The sequence below is a fragment of the Piliocolobus tephrosceles genome, chromosome 3, assembly GCF_002776525.5.
Source record: "Piliocolobus tephrosceles isolate RC106 chromosome 3, ASM277652v3, whole genome shotgun sequence".
NCBI classification, from domain to species: Eukaryota; Metazoa; Chordata; class Mammalia; order Primates; family Cercopithecidae; genus Piliocolobus; species Piliocolobus tephrosceles.
In genome coordinates this window covers 158,814,643-158,834,258 of record NC_045436.1, presented here as the reverse complement: position 1 = coordinate 158,834,258, position 19,616 = coordinate 158,814,643, and the positions used below count along the sequence as shown (strand labels likewise).

The 19,616-nt window shown below is 34.3% G+C and overlaps 1 protein-coding gene across 3 annotated transcripts in view; it reads left to right on the top strand.

Moving 5' to 3' along the window:
* The window catches only part of STIM2 (stromal interaction molecule 2), a 166,082-nt gene that overhangs the window by 130,763 nt on the left and 15,703 nt on the right, over positions 1 to 19,616 (top strand). For 2 of the 3 annotated variants that reach the window (XM_023223031.1, XM_023223030.2), the window contains exons 4-11: positions 1,125 to 1,236; positions 4,940 to 5,055; positions 7,936 to 8,113; positions 8,653 to 8,830; positions 13,168 to 13,335; positions 13,619 to 13,642; positions 14,061 to 14,161; positions 14,397 to 14,635. In XM_023223031.1, the coding sequence (XP_023078799.1) occupies positions 1,125 to 1,236; positions 4,940 to 5,055; positions 7,936 to 8,113; positions 8,653 to 8,830; positions 13,168 to 13,335; positions 13,619 to 13,642; positions 14,061 to 14,161; positions 14,397 to 14,635 (1,116 nt within the window). The remainder of the gene's footprint in view (positions 1 to 1,124; positions 1,237 to 4,939; positions 5,056 to 7,935; positions 8,114 to 8,652; positions 8,831 to 13,167; positions 13,336 to 13,618; positions 13,643 to 14,060; positions 14,162 to 14,396; positions 14,636 to 19,616) is intronic. The other variant, XM_023223032.1, reaches the window with a different exon arrangement.

The following is a 19,616-nucleotide window of genomic DNA, read 5'->3' as shown; positions in this document are numbered from 1 at the left end:
GATCTCTATCACCCGCCCCTGCTCATTTCCCCAATCTTTTCCTCCCCATTCTTTTCTATCTCAGTTAATGGTAGCACCCTTTGTACTTCTGGCTTTTGTTTAGCTGCCGGCCCCTGTCCATTTAATCAGCACATCTTAATAGCATTATCCCCAGCATATATCCTGAATCTGACTCCTTGTTGTCATCTTATCTACTACCATCATAGTCTAAGACAATAATCCTTTCCTGTCCTAGGCAATTATGTAATGAATGGTCTTCTTATTTCTCTGTATTTCACGATAAGACTGGACCATTTTTAGTCTTACCTTGAACAATCCATTCTCCACATTGAAAAACAATATTCTAAAAAAAGATTATTTCCCTTCTTTTTATTGAAATTAGAAAACTATCCAGAGTTCTTGAAAGCCTTTCATGACCTAGCTCCTGTCTGACTTTCTGCTAGTCTCTCAAACCCTACTAGTTCATTCCATCTGAAGGCTCTTTTTACTAGCCTTTTCCTCTCTTTGGGATATTTTTCACCCATATCTTCACAATGTGGCTCCTTGCAATTTTTAGGTCTCAGATGTCAACTCCTTAGAGAGGCTTACCCTGACATCTTTCCTTCTTTTCTTAAGTTAATCACTGTCTGAAATTTCCCTTCCTCTTCCTTCTTTCATAAAGTGCCCCTCCCCAAACCCAAAGGAATTTAATTTCCATACAAGAACTTTATCCATTTTATTCACTGCCATATGCCCAGTGCTTAGAATGGAATCTGGTATTCAGAATGTTTTCAGTATTACAATACTATATGGGTGGATGGCTAGATGAAAGAATAAACAAGTATGTATCTGGTAATTATTCTACAACCAGAGAAATGATAGATTATTTCATCCTTACAAACTTTGTATAGGTGTTTATTTTAGAATTAATTATGCTAATCTTTGTCCTAATTGCTTTTATCTGTCTCTTCTGTTTTTGATTGTAAGGCTTTCTTCTCTCATAGAGTGCTGGATACGATTTTAGTACTTAATGTTGATTAAATTGAAAATGCAATCTAACATCTTTATATTCTCTGAAATTATCGAATATGTATTTCTGAAAGCTGGTGTGTTTAAAATACGCATTCCCCTTTTATCTCCTGCAGTTCATAATTGGACCCTTGAAGACACTCTTCAGTGGTTGATAGAGTTTGTTGAACTACCCCAATATGAGAAGAATTTTAGAGACAACAATGTCAAAGGAACAACACTTCCCAGGTGAGTCTTTGTTATGCAAATGTATTTTCCTCTCAGGGAGAGTTATATGCTAGATGTCTTTTCCCATACTGAATCTACAAGTTACTTCCATGACTGAGGGCACAAAGGAAATATAAATGTATCCATTCTTTAATCTTTCTAAATTATGCATTTTCAAGTTCTAATCAATTTTTCTTGTCTAAATAATCAGACTCTTGAAAAAAATTATTTCCAAGGAACATGATTTTGAGTTTCAGAAGGTGGGTCAACTATGTCGTTTGTAAATAATATCAAGGGTCAACTTTTGACTGATCTAAGAAAAACTTTTTTATTTGATACTGATTCATTTTTGTGAACACACCTACTTGAATGGATTAATGTGCATCTCTTTCTTGTGAGATTTTAAGTGACAATAACCATTGAATTATGGTGTCTATACGTTATACCTGAATTTTAAAAATGAAATTAATAAAAAATAGCAGCCATTTAAAAATGTATGTTACATACAAGTACTTTATATTATCTCATTTAACCCTCATGATTAAAATGAGCTATATATTGTCCTTCCCATTTTACAGGTTAAAAAAACCAAGTCAGAGACAAGTTAAACATTTCGCCCAAGGCAGCATTTAAACCCAGATAGATTTGATAGCAAAGTCCAGGTTGCCAGTTTTTCCCTTAGATGTCTGAATCCAGTTGTTCTCTAAATTTTATTTTCTAAATTATATCTAAATTGTTTCATTTGCAAATACCAAATGATATAATTTAGAAATCATAATTTCTAATTAATTTAATTAACTTAATAATTTTGAAGGATTTAAATGTCAAAATTTGCAATGATTCTACCAGAATTGTTTACCCTTACAAGATTGCTTCTTAAGTTTTATTTTTCCCTGGATGATTTCCTACATCAAAAAAGACCCTAATCAGTTATTACAATCTGATCATTATATGTAATGAAATATATACATTGTGTCCCTAGTCAACTTCCTTACATGCCCTATTTAGATAAGTATCCTTTGTTGCTTTGAGTTTTGTATTTTGTATCAAAGTGAAAGTTTTCAAATCTCAAATGTATTCAGAACACCAACATTAGTATTTCTGATTTTATTATACACATGACTAGAATGATGAAATTATGGGGATAAGAGTCCATTCGATAAGTACTTCCTGAATATCTTTTATGTTCATAGTACAACTAAATGTTCGAAAGAAGACAAAAATCAAATAAAATATAGTTCTTTTAATTAAAACAAGTTCTTAAAACAGAGTCAAACATTAAAATGAAATTAGAGTTTTTTAGTTTATATATGTTGCCCTGGGTATGAGGAACAATAGAAATTTCCTTGTTGCCTTTTGAGAAACTTCTTTATATAACAACAACATGAAATAAAATAGGCTAATCTGTGTTTTGACAATCAGTGTTATAGCTACTCATTTCTTTTGGTTAAGTAAAGATGATCAGAGATGCTTCCAATTCTGGTAAAATTGTGACATCACACACTTGTCAAGATAACTCCTTAAACAGTGAACATGTTACTATAGAAAAACATTATAAGTTCAGTTTTCAGGTCAGCTCATTGGAACCTTTTTTAGGGGAGGAGAAAGGAAAACAATAAACTCTTTCTTAAGCCCCTGTTATGTGGTAATGGAAATTAGATGAGTCAACTTAAAGGAGCAATATCTATTAATTTCAATTATTGTGTAAGTTCCAGAGCTCTTTGTATGGTATCTGTAGACATAAGAGCTAGTTAGAAGAATGTATAAGAAAATGTATTACATATTCTAGATAGTTGGCCTACAACAGTCCATTATGATGTTTCTTTTCTGTGACATTAAAACCCTTTACATCTGCCAAAGGTAGCCAAAACTATGTTTTATGTTGACTGTAGTGGTGATCTTAAACCTTTCACTGTGTTTTCTACTCTGTAATTGTTACTACCAAACATTATACTAAGGCTCTCTTCACCCGACACATACCACCTCATTTCTTTCAGGCCTATGTGGCCTTCCCTGATACCCTCACCCACTCAGGTGGAATCATTTTTACCTCTGGACTCATATTGAATCTTGCATAAATTTTTGTTATATATTTTCTTTTTTACTACATCTTGTTGTCTTTCTTAGTCTATTGATAGTTTGCTGTTAATTCATGCATCCATCCATCCATACATTCATTCAGCTATTATACAAACATTTATCAAGCTTCTACTTTTGTCAAGTACTACATTAGGCTTTGGGGATACAGAAATAAGACATAGGCTTTGCCTTTGTGCAGTTTGATAAGTGTCATGTTAAAGGTGTAAGGGAAGCATTATAGGAAAGTACCTGTGAAGATAAAGGAAGGCATTTTAGAGAGGGAATGTTAGAGTTCTTTGCTCTTTACGGTTTTATAGAAGCCTCATAGGAGTTCCTGTAATTTTCTCCATACTTAGAGAGTACTGATACCTTTCTCTACAAAATGTAGTGTTTCAGAGTAGTCTTTGGAATCGTACGTATTTGGGTTTGAATCCTTGCCTTACCTATTGCTAATTATGTAACCTTAGGCAAGTTAATCTCTCACAAGTATCTTCACCTATAAAATGGAAGTACTATTATAAGGTTTTCTTGACTATGAAGCCATTGGTACAGGACCCAGCATATATTATATGGCTGTGTTTATTGTCATTGTTATTGTTATTAGACTTTCTGTAATGAAATCTTTACTAGCATCATACTTGGTTAAGAAATCTTAGTTGAGTACTGGGCTGCTTGTGTTTACAGTCCATAATAAAGTGATTTTATTTCCTTATTTTACCTGTGCCCCCTACATGCTTTCTTCATAGCTAATAAAATGGTTTAGTACTTCTTATTATATAAATTCCTTTACCTACCTACCTCAATCCGTGAAGGCTGTTTATTTCACACTTGTGACTTCAATGTACTTTGTTCAATTTTTAAGCGGTTTAAACATTAGAATGTTAAAGGTATAGATTTTTTGATACTTTTAAAGAAAATCAATATGATCTAAATTGAAAACTTTTTTAAAATGTGCTGTTGATGTTAAATTAAGTTACTTACGGTTTTATTATCCTTTGTAAAAGGATAATAAATGACAGAAGTAATTAATGATTATAAAATATTTTCAACTTTAGGTTGGGTGAGGTGGCTCATGCCTGTAATCTCAGCACTTTGGGAGGCTGAGGCGGGTGGAACACAAGGTCAGGAGATCGAGACCATTCTGGCCAACATGGTGAAACCCCATCTCTACTAAAAATACAAAAAATTACCCAGGCATGGTGGCGGGTGCCTGTAGTCCCAACTCCTCGGGAGGCTGAGGCAGGAGAATCGCTTGAACCCGGGAGGCAGAGGTTGCCGAGAGCCAAGATCAAACCACTGCACTCTATCCTAGGTGACAGAGTGAGACTCTGTCTCAAAAAAAAAATTTTTTTTCAACTTTATACATTTCTAAATCATAGTAAGTCATAACAGAAAGTAACCTTAGAAAATAAAAACTTTTTCAGTGTAGCTACTAAATGATTAACATGCAGGAGTCTTTCTGCAGCTAAGTTTGCTCTGAAGAGGTTTTTGAAACGTGTAACAAATTATTGAATCGCACATGGATGAGCTCCAACAGTCATCGTCAGTAATATGTAAAGTATTAAATGTGTTGCTCAAATATTTAAATTTATGTACTAGAAATATTTTCATTTAATATATATATTTATGTTTTTCAAATAAACAGGATAGCAGTGCACGAACCTTCATTTATGATCTCCCAGTTGAAAATCAGTGACCGGAGTCACAGACAAAAACTTCAGCTCAAGGCACTGGATGTAGTTTTGTTTGGACCTCTAACACGTTAGTATTCTCTCTCACTCAGAGGATGATGTAAAATAATATCCTGATCATCTCTGTGTTATTTAAGGAAAGAAAAAAATAAGATTGTAGGCCTCTAAGAAGAATCATCTATTAGCTGTGAAAGAAGTATAATACTTCCTTAAAAGATTTATAGGATGGGATTTTCTGTCACTGAAACTTGAGTGTGAAATTTTCAAAGCTGGTTACTAATGTAAGAAGTTATATATTAAAAAACTATATTTAGCTGTTAATTTAGAATTTTTAGGTTTAAAACTTTGGATCTTTGGAGCAGTTTTAATGTTGCTGTTACTATAATTGGATATTCACCTGAGGAATCTCTTAAAAAATAATACAATCTAACCATCTTGATGGCATGAAGCAATAGAGCCTAACAATTTCACTAAGTACCAAGAAAAGGGTTTTTTAGATATAGATGGAAAGCAAAGACTCACTTGAAGCTTTATAAATTAACGAACTATACTGGCAGGAGCAGGAAGTAGGCAATGTTATTTGATTGTTTTGAAGAGAAACATTTGAGAAAGGGTTATGCAATATCTGTAAAGAAAATAAACCTTGTATTTATTTACTTTGACAGGAATATTTTTTTTCCCCAGAAGAGAAGTTAAATGTGTTTGTTTTATTTAATTTCAAATTTTTCAGAAAGCTTTGGGAGAAAGTGTTTGAAAAGTACACCTTTTAAAGGAATTATTTTTTTAAGTCAAAAAAGAATAACAAAATTAACACAAGAAAAATGGCTTCCTCAAGTTATAAAGTAGGAAACTAATGTTTATTCTCCCTGAATTTTTGGAGTTAGATTTTCAGGTTTCTATGATGCCATCTTGGGAATGGCCCTTCTAAAAAAGGGTAACTAGAATTGGTTGAATAGATTTCATGACTTTGCTGGTGGTTCTTTTTTGGCTTGGACTAAAAGAGCAGCTGGTGAAACAGCTGGAACTCCCCTTATGAGAGTTGGTGGAAATGCACTGTTGGTGGAAATTACAAACCCTAGGAAACAGAACACTACTGAAATGCCGAGCGTTCCATAGAGATGATGCCCTTTCCAACCTTTTCCTTGTCCTCACTTCCAGACTGAATCCACTGGGGGATTGTCTTCTGTGGGATTCTGTCCAATTTTTCTCATGTGAGTGGTTGGTAAAAATAGGAATTAAAGTATAGAATTTGTTTCTATTTACAACTTGATCAGGAATATTCATATTTTATTAATCTTGGAACTAACAGCTTTCTAAGCCCCAAAAATTATATTACCAAGTCATTTGAAAAGAAATCAAACTAGTCTTAAAAAAGATTGTAAACAAATATTTAAGTAAACCATTTAAAAAGTTAATGATTTTAAATGTTTGTCTTAGAATGATTATTTGAGTGAATGTGCCCCATAGTCAGAACACTTATGTTAGATTTATTTTAAAAACCAGCATTGTGAAATGAACAGAGATACATTTTAAAGGAGTTTTTTTTTTTTTTTTTTAATCTTTTCCAGTCTAGTGCTTATTATTGAGTGTGGGACCCTATTTATCTATTTATTGTTATTTATGATCAGAGAATAGGGCTCATAGTTGAAGGAGAACCTGAGTTGAACATCTCAGTGTGAGACAGAAATAAAAAATGCTTTTGAGATTGTAGCTTTCAGCAGTACATTTCTTCCACTACAGGTGGAAGGGTGAGGGTGTGCACTCTGGTAATATGGAGAACTGAGAGTCTCTGATATAGAGCATGCTACATATCACACTACACAAACATAGCCAAACCCCAGACTTGTCAGCCTGGGAACTTGGGATTTCTGTAGAATTCTTTATGTTACCAAACTTCAAAATATGTTTCTGCTGGAGGCCTGGGCATGTAGGCAGTTTTTCACTGTGAGCTGTATCTCTTTGGAGCATTACAATAATATATTAGCTATCATTGTGTCTCTGTTCCAGAGAGCCCCGTGAAAAGTGGTGTGTACTGACTGGGCTGAGTTAGGAAATTTGAATAGTGATTTCTATGTTTTGTATCACCGAAGGCAGTAGGCCCTGGCTCCTCCCTTGTTGTTTTAGACATACGGCTGGGGGTTAGCATCATGCCAGTAACCCCTGTATCTCTGGCATATAGACACCTAAAATTGAATAATTGTTATTACTATTTATCCCAGGCTTTTATCAGCCTTAGCACTAGTCACTCTTTGGGCTGGATGGTTCCTGGATAAGTCTTTGTTATCAGCAGGGGGACACATGGAGGAGGTTGTCTTGTGCACTGTGGGATGTTCAGCAGTACTTCTGGCATCTGCCCACTAGATGCCAGTAACCACTCCTCCAAGTTGAGACAACTCAAAATTGGCAAATGTCTGCTAGGGGTGGGTGAGGAATTACCACCAGCCTTGAGAACCACTGATTAACCTAACCTAATTAGTTATATGGCTACCTCCTTGGGGAAAATACATTTTGGTGAGTGATCAGGTTTGTAAGTGTGTCAAAAATGTGACAGCTGTCTGGCTTCACTGAAGGAAGGGAGTTGGGATGATGGTGGTGATACTTTTGATGGCTCCCTTCAGCCCACAGAGGACCATTCTGGCAGCATATGATTGGAGGTGCGGTTGCTTTTTCAAGGGTCCCCATGACTTTGGCCACTCCGTCTACCACCAGCAGGGGCATGGTGTGTCCATATGGGTTTACCTCTACCCTTCTATAAGTCTAGTATATCAAAGAGTTATAAGAAGCACAGTCATTATTTGAAAAAAGAATTTTTAAAAGGCTAGAGCTTGTGCATGGGAAAGAGATCTCCACTTTTTGGTTTTGTTTTAGATACTACTTAAAAAGTGTCTTTTTGTATTGAGGTCCTGTCCTATTCAAAGATTAATTTAATCGTCTGTAATTCTTTTAATAGGCCCACCTCATAACTGGATGAAAGATTTTATCCTCACAGTTTCTATAGTAATTGGTGTTGGAGGGTGCTGGTTTGCTTATACGCAGAATAAGACATCAAAAGAACATGTTGCAAAAATGATGAAAGATTTAGAGAGCCTACAAACTGCAGAGCAAAGTCTAATGGACTTACAAGAGAGGTAAGTTCAGAAAAATCGTAACTCATGTTATTTATGTAGGCAAATACAATTTGTAAAAAAAGTAATAATGGGCATGTGCCTAAACACTTATATTTAGGTTATTATACACATCAGGAATATATGCATATTTGATTTCACATTTTTTTAGAAAAGTATATTTTTATAATTACAGATTTATTATAAATGTGTGTACTTGAGAATAAATGACTAGAAGAACAGTGGAGGTAAGTCAAATATAGTGGGATTAGATGTGTAGCTAAGTTTTATTTTTAACTTGATTTAAATAATTATGAATTTTTCAAAAGCTTTTTGCGGAAGAGTATTTCCCTGTTTTCCCTGTCTTTTGAGCCCAGGATAACCAAAATAGCTGTATAGTAAGTTGCCTGATATTTTTATGAACCAAACTTAGGGCTAATGAAAAATGCTATGATTTCTGATTGAAATATGTATTTAATTGCTTGACACAGTATTCATTATTTTGTAAAAAATAAAACTTTGGAAATTTTTGTGAGGAATTTTTATTTTTATTGTTCTATAAGGCTTGAAAAGGCACAGGAAGAAAACAGAAATGTTGCTGTAGAAAAGCAAAATTTAGAGCGCAAAATGATGGATGAAATCAATTACGCAAAGGAGGAGGCTTGTCGGCTGAGAGAGCTAAGGGAGGGAGCTGAATGTGAATTGAGTAGACGTCAGTATGCAGAACAGGAATTGGAACAGGTATTTACATTAAAAAAAGTCAGTTGTAAAGATGTTAACATTGCCACTCTGAGGAGGCAGGTCCTGTTTTTCTTCAGTTTCCTACATTTAGTTCCATTGTCTACTGTTCCTCAGTTGATAAAAGAATCATTTATGTTGTTAGCATTGATCAAAGTTCATATAGCAAAATAACACAGTAACTGAAAGATAAAGTTGCCATCATGTTCACTCATTCATGAAATCTCAACTCTTGCCATGTTTATTGTCTTGAGTAAATTTAAGGTGTTTAACATCTGTAATATGTTTAAGTTTCTGACTGTAATGTAGTAAGATAAAGTATATCTAAGTTTGAACTTCTCTGCAAAGGTAAAGGATCTCTATTAAACATCCATTTGAATCCTGTTAAATAGTTTTAGAATATAATCTGTTAAAAGTTCTGAAGCTCCTTTCCAATACCTGCTTCTCCTGTTCAGTTACTTAAGATAGAAAATAGGCATTTGGGCATTGCACAGAGTCCTTTGGAGAGGGTGAGGTGCTGGGAGAATTTAATTATAGGCAGATGCATTAGTTTCCTGTTCCTGCTGTTAAAAAAAAAAAAAGCCACAAACTTAGTGATTTAAATAAACACAAATTCATCATCGTAAAGTTCTGGAGGTCAGAGTGAGTTGAGGCGAGCCTGCAGGACTGTGTTCCCTCTGCAGGCTGTAGGGGAGGATGTGTTTCCTTGCCTCCTCCACGGGTAAAGGCCACCCACGTTTCTCAGCTCATGGCCCCTTCCTCTGTCTTCAAAGTGTGTCATTCCAGCCTCTACTTCTGTGGTCCCATCTCCTCCTTCTGACTTTAATGCTTTGGTTACTGATAATGAAACTGAAGAACAAAATGAGGATTATAAAACTTGCTCAAAATTAGAGGTGACTCAGTTATAAAGCAGGGCAAGAGCTTAGGTATTCTTCCTCCACTTCATTTTATGCACTGTTGCTGCCTTCTTAATATAGTGCTAAATAAGAAATGCAAATTAAGTGATGAATGACTTAAGGTCAACTCAGGAGAAAATATGCACTGTGCATTACTGTTTCCTTCAAGATCGCCATTTTATGAGAATATGTCTGACTGAACGCAGCCATCTTTTTTATAACTGTTAACCACTCCTCCTCTGACACTCCTAGATGTCTGTGTTTTGGAGCTCTTCCCTCTAAGAACTCTTAGATGTATTTTACAGTCATGCCCCATTCACCTAACAAATCATATCAGCACAGAATGTAGCAAAGAATCAGGAGTTGACAAAAAAGGCCTAGTCGAAATCATACTGTATCCGAGAATTGGGTACTATGCCCTTTACCCTCCTGCCTTTTTCCACCAAGACGTCCAACTCGCAGTTTGTTCTGGTATATTTCTGTCTTTCTAAACTTTGTACATAAGAAAGAGCAAATCAGAAAACAGTAGTTTGGAATTCTTCTACAGAGATATAAACCGATGGTAGTACTTCACAGGTGATTGTCTCACAGTGAAGGAGAAGAGACAATATAAAGAAAGGGCCCAAGAATTGTGGACATTCTAACTTAAAGCTTTGGGAGAGACCGTGCACATCTCAATAGAACCTGAAGTTACCAAAATATGATGTATTGGTGTGAATGTAATCTCATTAGATCCTGGGTCAATAAAAGGTGATTTAAAGGAAGGAAATTTTTTTTAAAAAAGAACACTGTTTGGCATGATTATATTAATAAGAAACACAATTTTCTGAGGGCTTACTCTGTACCAGAAGTGTATGCCACACACATTGCCAGTGGTTTGCTCATAAATTTTAATCCTCACAACACATAGATATTATCTTCATTTACAAATGAGCTGTGTAGAGAGGCTAGATAACTTATTTGCCTTGGGTTACACAGCTGTTAACTGGTAAAGGCAAGATTTTGCGTGTCATATTCCAAAGTCTGTGTCTTATACTGCTATTAAAAGCTTTGCTTGTAGAAATAAGTTTAACTGAGAAATGATGTATAATATGACATAACCCACAATTCCACATAGTTCAGGGAATTACTGTATTTTTTCTGGAGAATAATCAACATAAATTTAGAAGTCAGGAAAATCCGGTATGTTTTTTATATAGTGTTATTTTTCCTAGAACAGAGACTTTTGGGTGACTAAGTACCACTTTATATTTTGTGTGATTTAAATAGTTTTCACAAATTAGTTTCTTAGAAAAAGTCTCAGGAAGCCCTTAATCAGGGCAAGTGAAATACCCCTATTCTACATGAGACAATAAGCTTTAAGAACTTACTGAAGGTTACAGAGATGATAAATAATACAGTTGGGTCTTGAAACCAAGTTTTCAGATATTTAGGCTGTTTTTGTGAAATGTTTTTATTTACTGTTGTTTTATTCCTAAGATACAAAAATTGTGTAAATAATTGTTACATTTTAAACAGTTACTTATTGTTTGCAAAAGCTGTTTATTATTCAATTTTTTCTGTGTTCATTCCCCTATAAACAACAACGTGATTTAAACTAAGGGTTGGGATTTAGATCAAATGAAACATTTATGAGTAATAGCAGAGAGAACAGTTAAATAGTTGCTACTACCAGAAGGTCAGACTTTCCACAAGTTTGAGTCATTATTTGGCAATCAATCTAAACATTGTTCATCTTCAATTTATGCTAAAAAATATATAAGTAGTTTTTATGTTAAATGTGTTTGAGCTCTTTTAGGGGAAATACATTTATGGAAATATTAAGAAAAATCTATGATTAAAGAGCATAACCTGAATGAATTTTGTTGAGATTCTCTGTATAATTCCTTGGAAGTGAAAATTGTATAGGAATTTTAGCTTTAAAGTCTTCTGAGAAAAAGGGCTTGTAAACATAGATTTTGTGGTGTTATGCAGGTCTGCATGAACCCGAGCTTAAATTTTATCTTCTGAGAGCTTAGCAGGGACGCCACACAGCTTACCCAACTGACTTGTTAAACACAGTATTGTCCCAAGCCATTGCAGTTAGTTATGTAGGCAGATATGTTGCCTGGGATTTGCTTTCAGTGAGTTAGTGCTCTTCCCCTTACTTTAATGTGTTTTTGAATTGTTACCTAGTGTTGCATTGTGAATTTTGTTTTTAATTCTGGAATCTTAAAAGATATTTTTCTACACAATTCTTTGTTTTCACACTAACTGACAGCTGTTCTTTTTCTTTATCAGAAGTTTGTGTATAGTACTCTTGTTGGTTTATTCTGGCACACTATAAAGTTTATTCAAATAAGTTGGGTTTGTTCAGATCGAACATTCTTTTGCTCTTCAGTGTCCTTAGTTAGCTTTGGGGAAAACTAATCTGTGGGGTGGTGCTCGACACGCAGGATGCTCCGTAGTCACTCATCGCTTTGCCTCAAGGTCGTGAGTGTGAGTGTATGTGCACAATTTCATAAATTACATCCTGTATCTTTACACATCTTTAGTTGGAAAACTCTAGCTAGTTTTTAAGTAAATTGTTCCAAGAATGAATCATCTATTCCTTCTGTGTCTTTCCTTAGTGAGGCTTTCCTTATGATACTTTTTCTTAGCGCTTATCAACTAACCACCACACATTTTTGTTTTTTTCTGTTTATTTTCTGGCTCCATTAAATGGCAGGTGGAAGAAATACTATGACATCCTTATACTGAAGACTATGCAGTTTCTCATGAAAAAATCAAGTGGATTCTCACTCAGAATCTGTTTCCTCACAATCTGTACATGCTCTGCAGATGTTCACTTAGCTACTTTCTGGTATATTCAAAGCAGGGAATTATGTAGCAGAAGTGGTAACACAGACAATAATAGGTAGATATACTTGGCAACAATAAGAAATAACTAGCCATAAAGAAGATGTGTCATGAAAAACTACAGAAAAATACAATTTTTAAAAAATCAGTATATAGTGAAGGAGCGACAGTAGGTCTTCTGGAAACATTCAGAGGAGGAGTAGAACGTGTATCCACCCAATTTTGGACACTTCTTTATATAATACTTCATAAATGAAATGTGCATTATGGGAAAAATGTGATCAGTTTTAGTTTGTTTATACCCTTGATTTTTTTCCCCCTCAGTCTGGTTTTCATAACATACAAAACTAAATATTGCAACTTAAGATGTAAATAAGCCCTCTCTACCCTCGTTGACTTAACAACTTTGCCTCATGGATTTAAGATGCACTTGAAGCTCAGCCTGAATTTTAATGCTAGAAATCTATTGTATTTAGTCTTTGCAGTTTAAAACAATGTTTACAAAGAGCGTAATTAAGATAGCTTTTTCTTTTAGTTTGGGTACTAAAAAATATTTTAATCCTTCCTTCTTCCCTCTCTCCTTTCCTGCCTCTTTCTTTCTTCTAGGTTCGCATGGCTCTGAAAAAGGCCGAAAAAGAATTTGAACTGAGAAGCAGCTGGTCTGTTCCAGATGCACTTCAGAAATGGCTTCAGTTAACACATGAAGTTGAAGTGCAGTACTACAATATTAAAAGACAAAACGCTGAAATGCAGCTAGCTATTGCTAAAGATGAGGTACTCTCTTGTATTTCAAAGTTTAGTAAATTTGTTTCTTAGGCTGCATTCTTAGAGGGATTACTCAACTGGGATACACAGATCTGAATAAAAGTTTTATTATTGCAGATTCTTTTTTCAAAGTGGAACTTACTGTGTAAATAGACTCTAGTAATCATAAGCTTTAAATTAAAATTACTGCATTTGGATACTTTTCAAAGTGACCTTAGTGATTTAAACATTCTTTTTTTTTTTTTTTTTTATCATTATCATAAAAGTTTTATACAGAGCTTTTTTCCTTTAGGTTGCTGCTTCATATCTGATTCAGGTTAGTAGTTACTGGAAATTAATTTCGACACTTACATTGTGTGGAATGAGAATAAGTGTTAATCTGAATTCTAGCAAAAGAATTTAAAAGCTTAGTTCACTCACTAGCACCATTGCAGTAGGATATAGTTAATGTTTTTCTGTTACTTTTAGTACAAGATTCGGGTCTTCCTAAACCATAGAAATAAGAGAAAAATTCTCCAAAATAAAGTTTTGAATTATATCGATTGGCTTAGGAAAGCACATTTTCTTCCTCATCTGTTTTCTTTTTTGGAATGCAGGGATATCTTGGCTAGTAATTCTCTACTGGTTTTATGATAATATATTAAAAACCAAAATAAACTTTATTATTTTATATATATATAAATGTTTGTATTTTTTTCAAATCTAGCCTTATTTTATTCCTTTTCGGTTTCTAGGCAGAAAAAATTAAAAAGAAGAGAAGCACAGTCTTTGGGACTCTGCACGTTGCACACAGCTCCTCCCTAGATGAGGTAGACCACAAAATTCTGGAAGCAAAGTAAGAATGTTATTTTAGCTTTTATTTGCTTTATTGTTATTGTGTTGAAATCAGTAATTTGTAAACAATTTACATTTGTTAGTTAATTATATAATTACATAATTTACATTAGTTTTAAAAGTGAGTTATTCTTGAAATTAGTTAATTGCCACGGTCTGTTCATGTATTGCCTTTTTTCAGTGCCGTATTAAAGACCTTTTGATGCAGTAAGTAATTTCTTTATTGGCTTTTCCAGGAAAGCTCTCTCTGAGTTGACAACTTGTTTACGAGAACGACTTTTTCGCTGGCAACAAATTGAGAAGATCTGTGGCTTTCAGATAGCCCATAACTCAGGACTCCCCAGCCTGACCTCTTCCCTTTATTCTGATCACAGCTGGGTGGTGATGCCCAGAGTCTCCATTCCACCCTATCCAATTGCTGGAGGAGTTGATGACTTAGATGAAGACACACCCCCAATAGTGTCACAATTTCCTGGTAAGTGGTGAGTTCAACAAAAAGTGTTGGTATAGGTTTTATAGTAATTTTCCCGTGTCCTTTTAGGAATCATGTACTTTGAAATCTATGAGAAAAAATTTGAGTTATCCTTCGTTTTCTCTTTCTTTTTGTTAGTAATTTAAATATTTACTATTTGAGAATACCATGTGAAACGCATATATAAATACTTTTTGTATATTTATATTATATATTTATACACACTTTAATCTGAGTGCTTTATAAATTTGATTATTAAATGTTTATTTGAGCAACTGTTTCATATAACATTATATTAAGTGTTGAATATAAGACTTTTTTTTTAAAACATTGCTTGTAATTAAATCGAAATGAGGAGTCACATAAAAACATAATTGACGGTAAAGATAGCACGTGATAAATGCCAAATCAGTATAGGAATGAAGTGCTGAGCTTTTGGGGAAAATATCCTTTCAAATGAGCGCTTAATGTATAGTAGAAATAAAAATTTGGGGAAGATCTTGGAAACAGTGATTTGAATCCTAGCTCTGCCACTAACTAACTCTAGGTATGTACTTGTATTATTTTGCTGGTTTTACTTCTTTGGTTTGACGGCAGACAGTTAACGCAAGGAGAGTGCAGCGGCACTCAGCTCTTAAAGGAGACAAGAAGAGTGGACAGATTGTAAATACAGCGAAGCTAGAAGTGTGTGACTGCATTCATTTCGCTTGCTCCATACTGCGAGGTCATGATGGTTGCAAAGTTATGTCTAGATCTGGGCCAGCTCTGCAGTTTGAATATTGTCAGTTTGTATTTGTTTATTTGAATTATATGCCCTTAACTTGCCAAATGCAACACTGATTCATAAGTACATGCTTTTGTTTGAAAACCGTAGCTTTTAAAAGTTGAATTTCTTCCTTAAAATCCATGTTTAATATCTGAATTGTGCATGAAGGTGCATTCTCTAGATTAAGTAGTTTTTTTTCTTTACTTTTTAAAAACACTTTTTGGGGTGGGGGCAGAGGTATTGGATATCCATATGTCTGTTAAAAGGAACAATTGTACTAAATGTGAATAATTATTCTAGTTTTAAGTGATTGTGTCATATAGGCAAATTTAAACTTTTAAATAAGAAAAAAGTACAAGAGTTGGTTATAAATTTAATGTTTCAGAAATGCTGTGATCAGGTCGTGCGTGGTGGCTCATGCCTGTAATCCCAGCACTTTCGGAGGCTGAGGAGTGTGGATCACTGGGTCAAGAGTTCAAGACCAGCTTCGCCAACATGATAAAACCCTGTCTCTACTAAAAATACAAAAATTAGCTGGGCGTGGTGGCGTGTGCCTGTAATCTCAGCTAGTTAGGAGGCTGAGGCAGGAGAATCGCTTGAACCCGGGAGGCAGAGGCTGCAGTGAGCCGAGATTGTGCCACTGCACTCCAGCCTGTGCGACACAGCGAGACTCAGTCTCAAAAAAAAAAGAAATCCGTGATCAAATGTATTATCTCTGAAAAATAACTCATGCCAAAGATTGCAATTTGAGAGCTCTGCCTCCACCCAGTGGCACCACAGAGGTACTCCACTCTGCTTAGTTACAAAAACCTAATTTCTGGACCTGATAAATGGGAAACTCTCGGCAATGGAAGTCTAGGGAAGGATGAAGGCTCTTCATTTCTATACCCTCCTGAACAGTTAAATTTTTTTTTTTTTTTAAAGCATGGATTTGTGTAAATTTTACAAGTTTGAAATGATGACAAGGAAACATGCCTGTAGTCTGTTAAGAACAAAGTAAAATATTGTAACAATATACATAGAATAATATTGTCTATGTTTAATTATATGGAAATATCAGTGGTTAGCTCTGTGTAGATAGGGGAATGGGTGATTGTTGTTTTTCTATTACTTTTTAAAATCTCTTTTCCTATTTTTAAATATCTGCTAAGTGCTTTCCTTGGTGAGAATGTGATAATAGTTTATTTAAACTTTCTTATAAAGCTGTCCACACACACTTAAAGTGACTGAAAATAATATGCCCAACTACCAAAAAGATAAACAGATTTCAACATTTTTCTTTATCTTTTTCTCTGAAATAAATTATTACAAATACACCTAAACCACATTGCCTCCCCTTCCCCACTGTTTTGAAGTTGTGACTTATGCTAAAGCCTGTTGTACTTTTATTACATACATATATATCCATAACATTATATGCAATTGTTGCGTGTTTAGAAATGTATATAAATGTTATCAAACTAGGTGTTATTTTACAACTCTTTTTGCTCAAAAGTTACGTTTCAAAAATGTTTCATGTTTATGTAGAGATGAATTAAGGTCACTGCTTAATGAGTTAACCATAACTTATATATTTATTTATTGTATTTAGAAATCCATAGTTTGTCCGTTTTTCTACTGACATAGGTTCTTTCTACTTTCTTGGCCCTTACAAACAATGTGCAACAAACATCTTTACCTGTACTTCCTTGTGCATAACTTTGAGAGTTTCTCTGTGTGGACACCTAGAAATGGACTCCTGGGTCATTGGGAAGGCACCTTTTACTAGTCATTGCCAAGTTGCTGTCAAAATGGTTTACATACCCACTGTTTTATAAGAGTGCCTGTGTGCCTGTATCCTCATCAGTACTTGGAATAATCCGATTTTCTTGTTTTGCAACTCGAAAGGGTATGAAATGATACCTCACAATTACTAAACTTTTTATTTCCTTGATGACTGTTGAGGTTGAGTGCCATTTCCTTTATTGGCATTTGTTGTTCAGATTTCTTCCTCTCTGAGTTGCTTGTTCTTGCTGTGGAATTCCTGCAAGATTCCGTACTGATGTGGAAGTGCTCTTTTTTTTTCTGGTTATTTGAGGGTTGCAAATATCTTCCAGACTTTGGCTTTTTAAATGGCAAATTGTGAATCTGATTTGTGCTTTTTATGTCTTTTTCAGAAGATGCTAGATTGTTTGCACTCCTTAGAGTTTTTAAGTTTTTCTTTAATCCATTAGTCCTATAATCCACCTAGAAGTTATTTTTGTTCATAGTGTGAAGTTGGAATCTAAATATATCTCTTGAGGTATGGGTAAACAGTTGTCTCAGCTTCATTCCTGTTCTGTCCTTGCTGACTTATAATACCACTTCTCTCCATAGATATATAAGTGCTCCCAGCTCTCCCATTTTGTTTCACTGGCCCCGTTCTGCTTTAGTTTCTAGGGTTTTGTAAAAAGTATTGATATTTGATAAGACCTCGTCTTCCTTTATTATTAAAATTCAGAATTTCTGCTCTTAACTAATCTTCTGAATTTTAAGATCAGCTTATGAAATTCCATGAAAGGTTCCATTGGGTTTAAAATTTTTTTTTTTGAATTTGTGAATTTATATGCAGTGAATTATTAATAAATTCCATTTATCAAGATCTTTTATATCTTTAAATAAAATTGATAATTTTTTTTCTCTGTGCAGGTCTTGCTTTTTTTAAAAAAAAGATTAATTTCTAGGTACCTTAATAAATTTTTGGTAGTTATATACATTACCTTTCTTATAAAACTGCATTTCAGATTGCTTGTTGCTGATGAGGAAATGCTATTGGATTTGGTATGCTGAATACAGAATACCATATACGGAAACATATTTAAGTATTTTATGGTAGTCTTGGCTTTTTCATGTTAATACTAGTAAGTTTTTCCTCTTTATTGCCCAAGCTAAGACCGCCAGTAAAACATTGAATGAAAGTAGGGACTGCTGGCAACAGGGATTGCCGTTTCTGACTTTGAAGAGAATGCTGCCAGAATTTCACCAGGAAGTATTTTTTTTTTTTTATGTTTTTGGTAGATTACTTTTAAGTTAAGGAAAGTCATTTCTATTTCTGTTTTGCTAAGAATTTTTTTTTGTTAATCAGTGGATATTAAATTTTACCAAATTATTTTTCTGCGTAATTTGAGGTGATCATTTGTTTTTTATTCTGCTGAATTTTAATCTGTTTAAGTAAATCCTTTAAATGTCAGTGAAACTATGTTTGTCACAATGTGCTGTTTTTAGAATGAGTTGGATTTGGTTTGTTATTTAGGATTTTTGCATCTTTAATCACACATTGGATTAGCCAGTAATTTTTCTTCCTGACACTATCTTGGATTTTGATATCAAGATTATGTTAACATCATAAAATAAATCAAAGAGTAGTCCCCCTCTGCCCATATATGTGGTTTTGCTTTTCATGGTTTCTAGTTACTTGTGGTCAACTGTGGTTTGAAAATAGTGAGTAGAATACAATAAGATATTTCGAGGTGGGGGTGGTTGGAAACCACATACAGTATGTTATTTAATTGTTGTTTTTTATTATCAGTTATTGTTAATCTCTTGCTGCGCTTAATTTATAAGCTAAACTCTATTACAGGTATGTATGCATAGTAAAAACATAGTGTGTAGAGAGTTTGGGACTATCCATGGTTTCAGGCATCCACTGTGGTGGATCTGCCAAGCATATCCACTTAGAATGCATCTGCCAAGCATAAGGGGGAATACTATACTCCTTGTTCTTTCATTCCATTCTTTTCTGCTTTTAGAGAGAAGCAGCAATATAAAGTAGGGTTAAGATGTGGAATTCTGGAACAAGACTGCTTGGGTTTGATTCTTTACTTCACCTTGTAGTAATCATATTACCTTTTACTCAGGGCACTGAGTGGGAGGCACTTTCCTGAGTTTCAGCTTCCTTTTCTGTAAAATGTAGCCTACCTTATGGAGATAATGTTAAAATTTAAATTAAGTAATACCTGTAAGACACTTGGAACCAGCCCCTGGGCTACAATAATCACCCAGTAAATTGTATGATTTTTATTCTATACTTTGAAATAGTATAAGGTATGGATTATTTGTTCTTTGAGGATTTTAAATACATTGCCTATGAATTGACCTTGATGTATATATGTTTTGGCAAGGAACAGATTTTTAAACTGTAGTATTAATTTAATTTAATGATTAAAAGTGTAGATTTGTGAAGTTACATGTTTCTAGAAT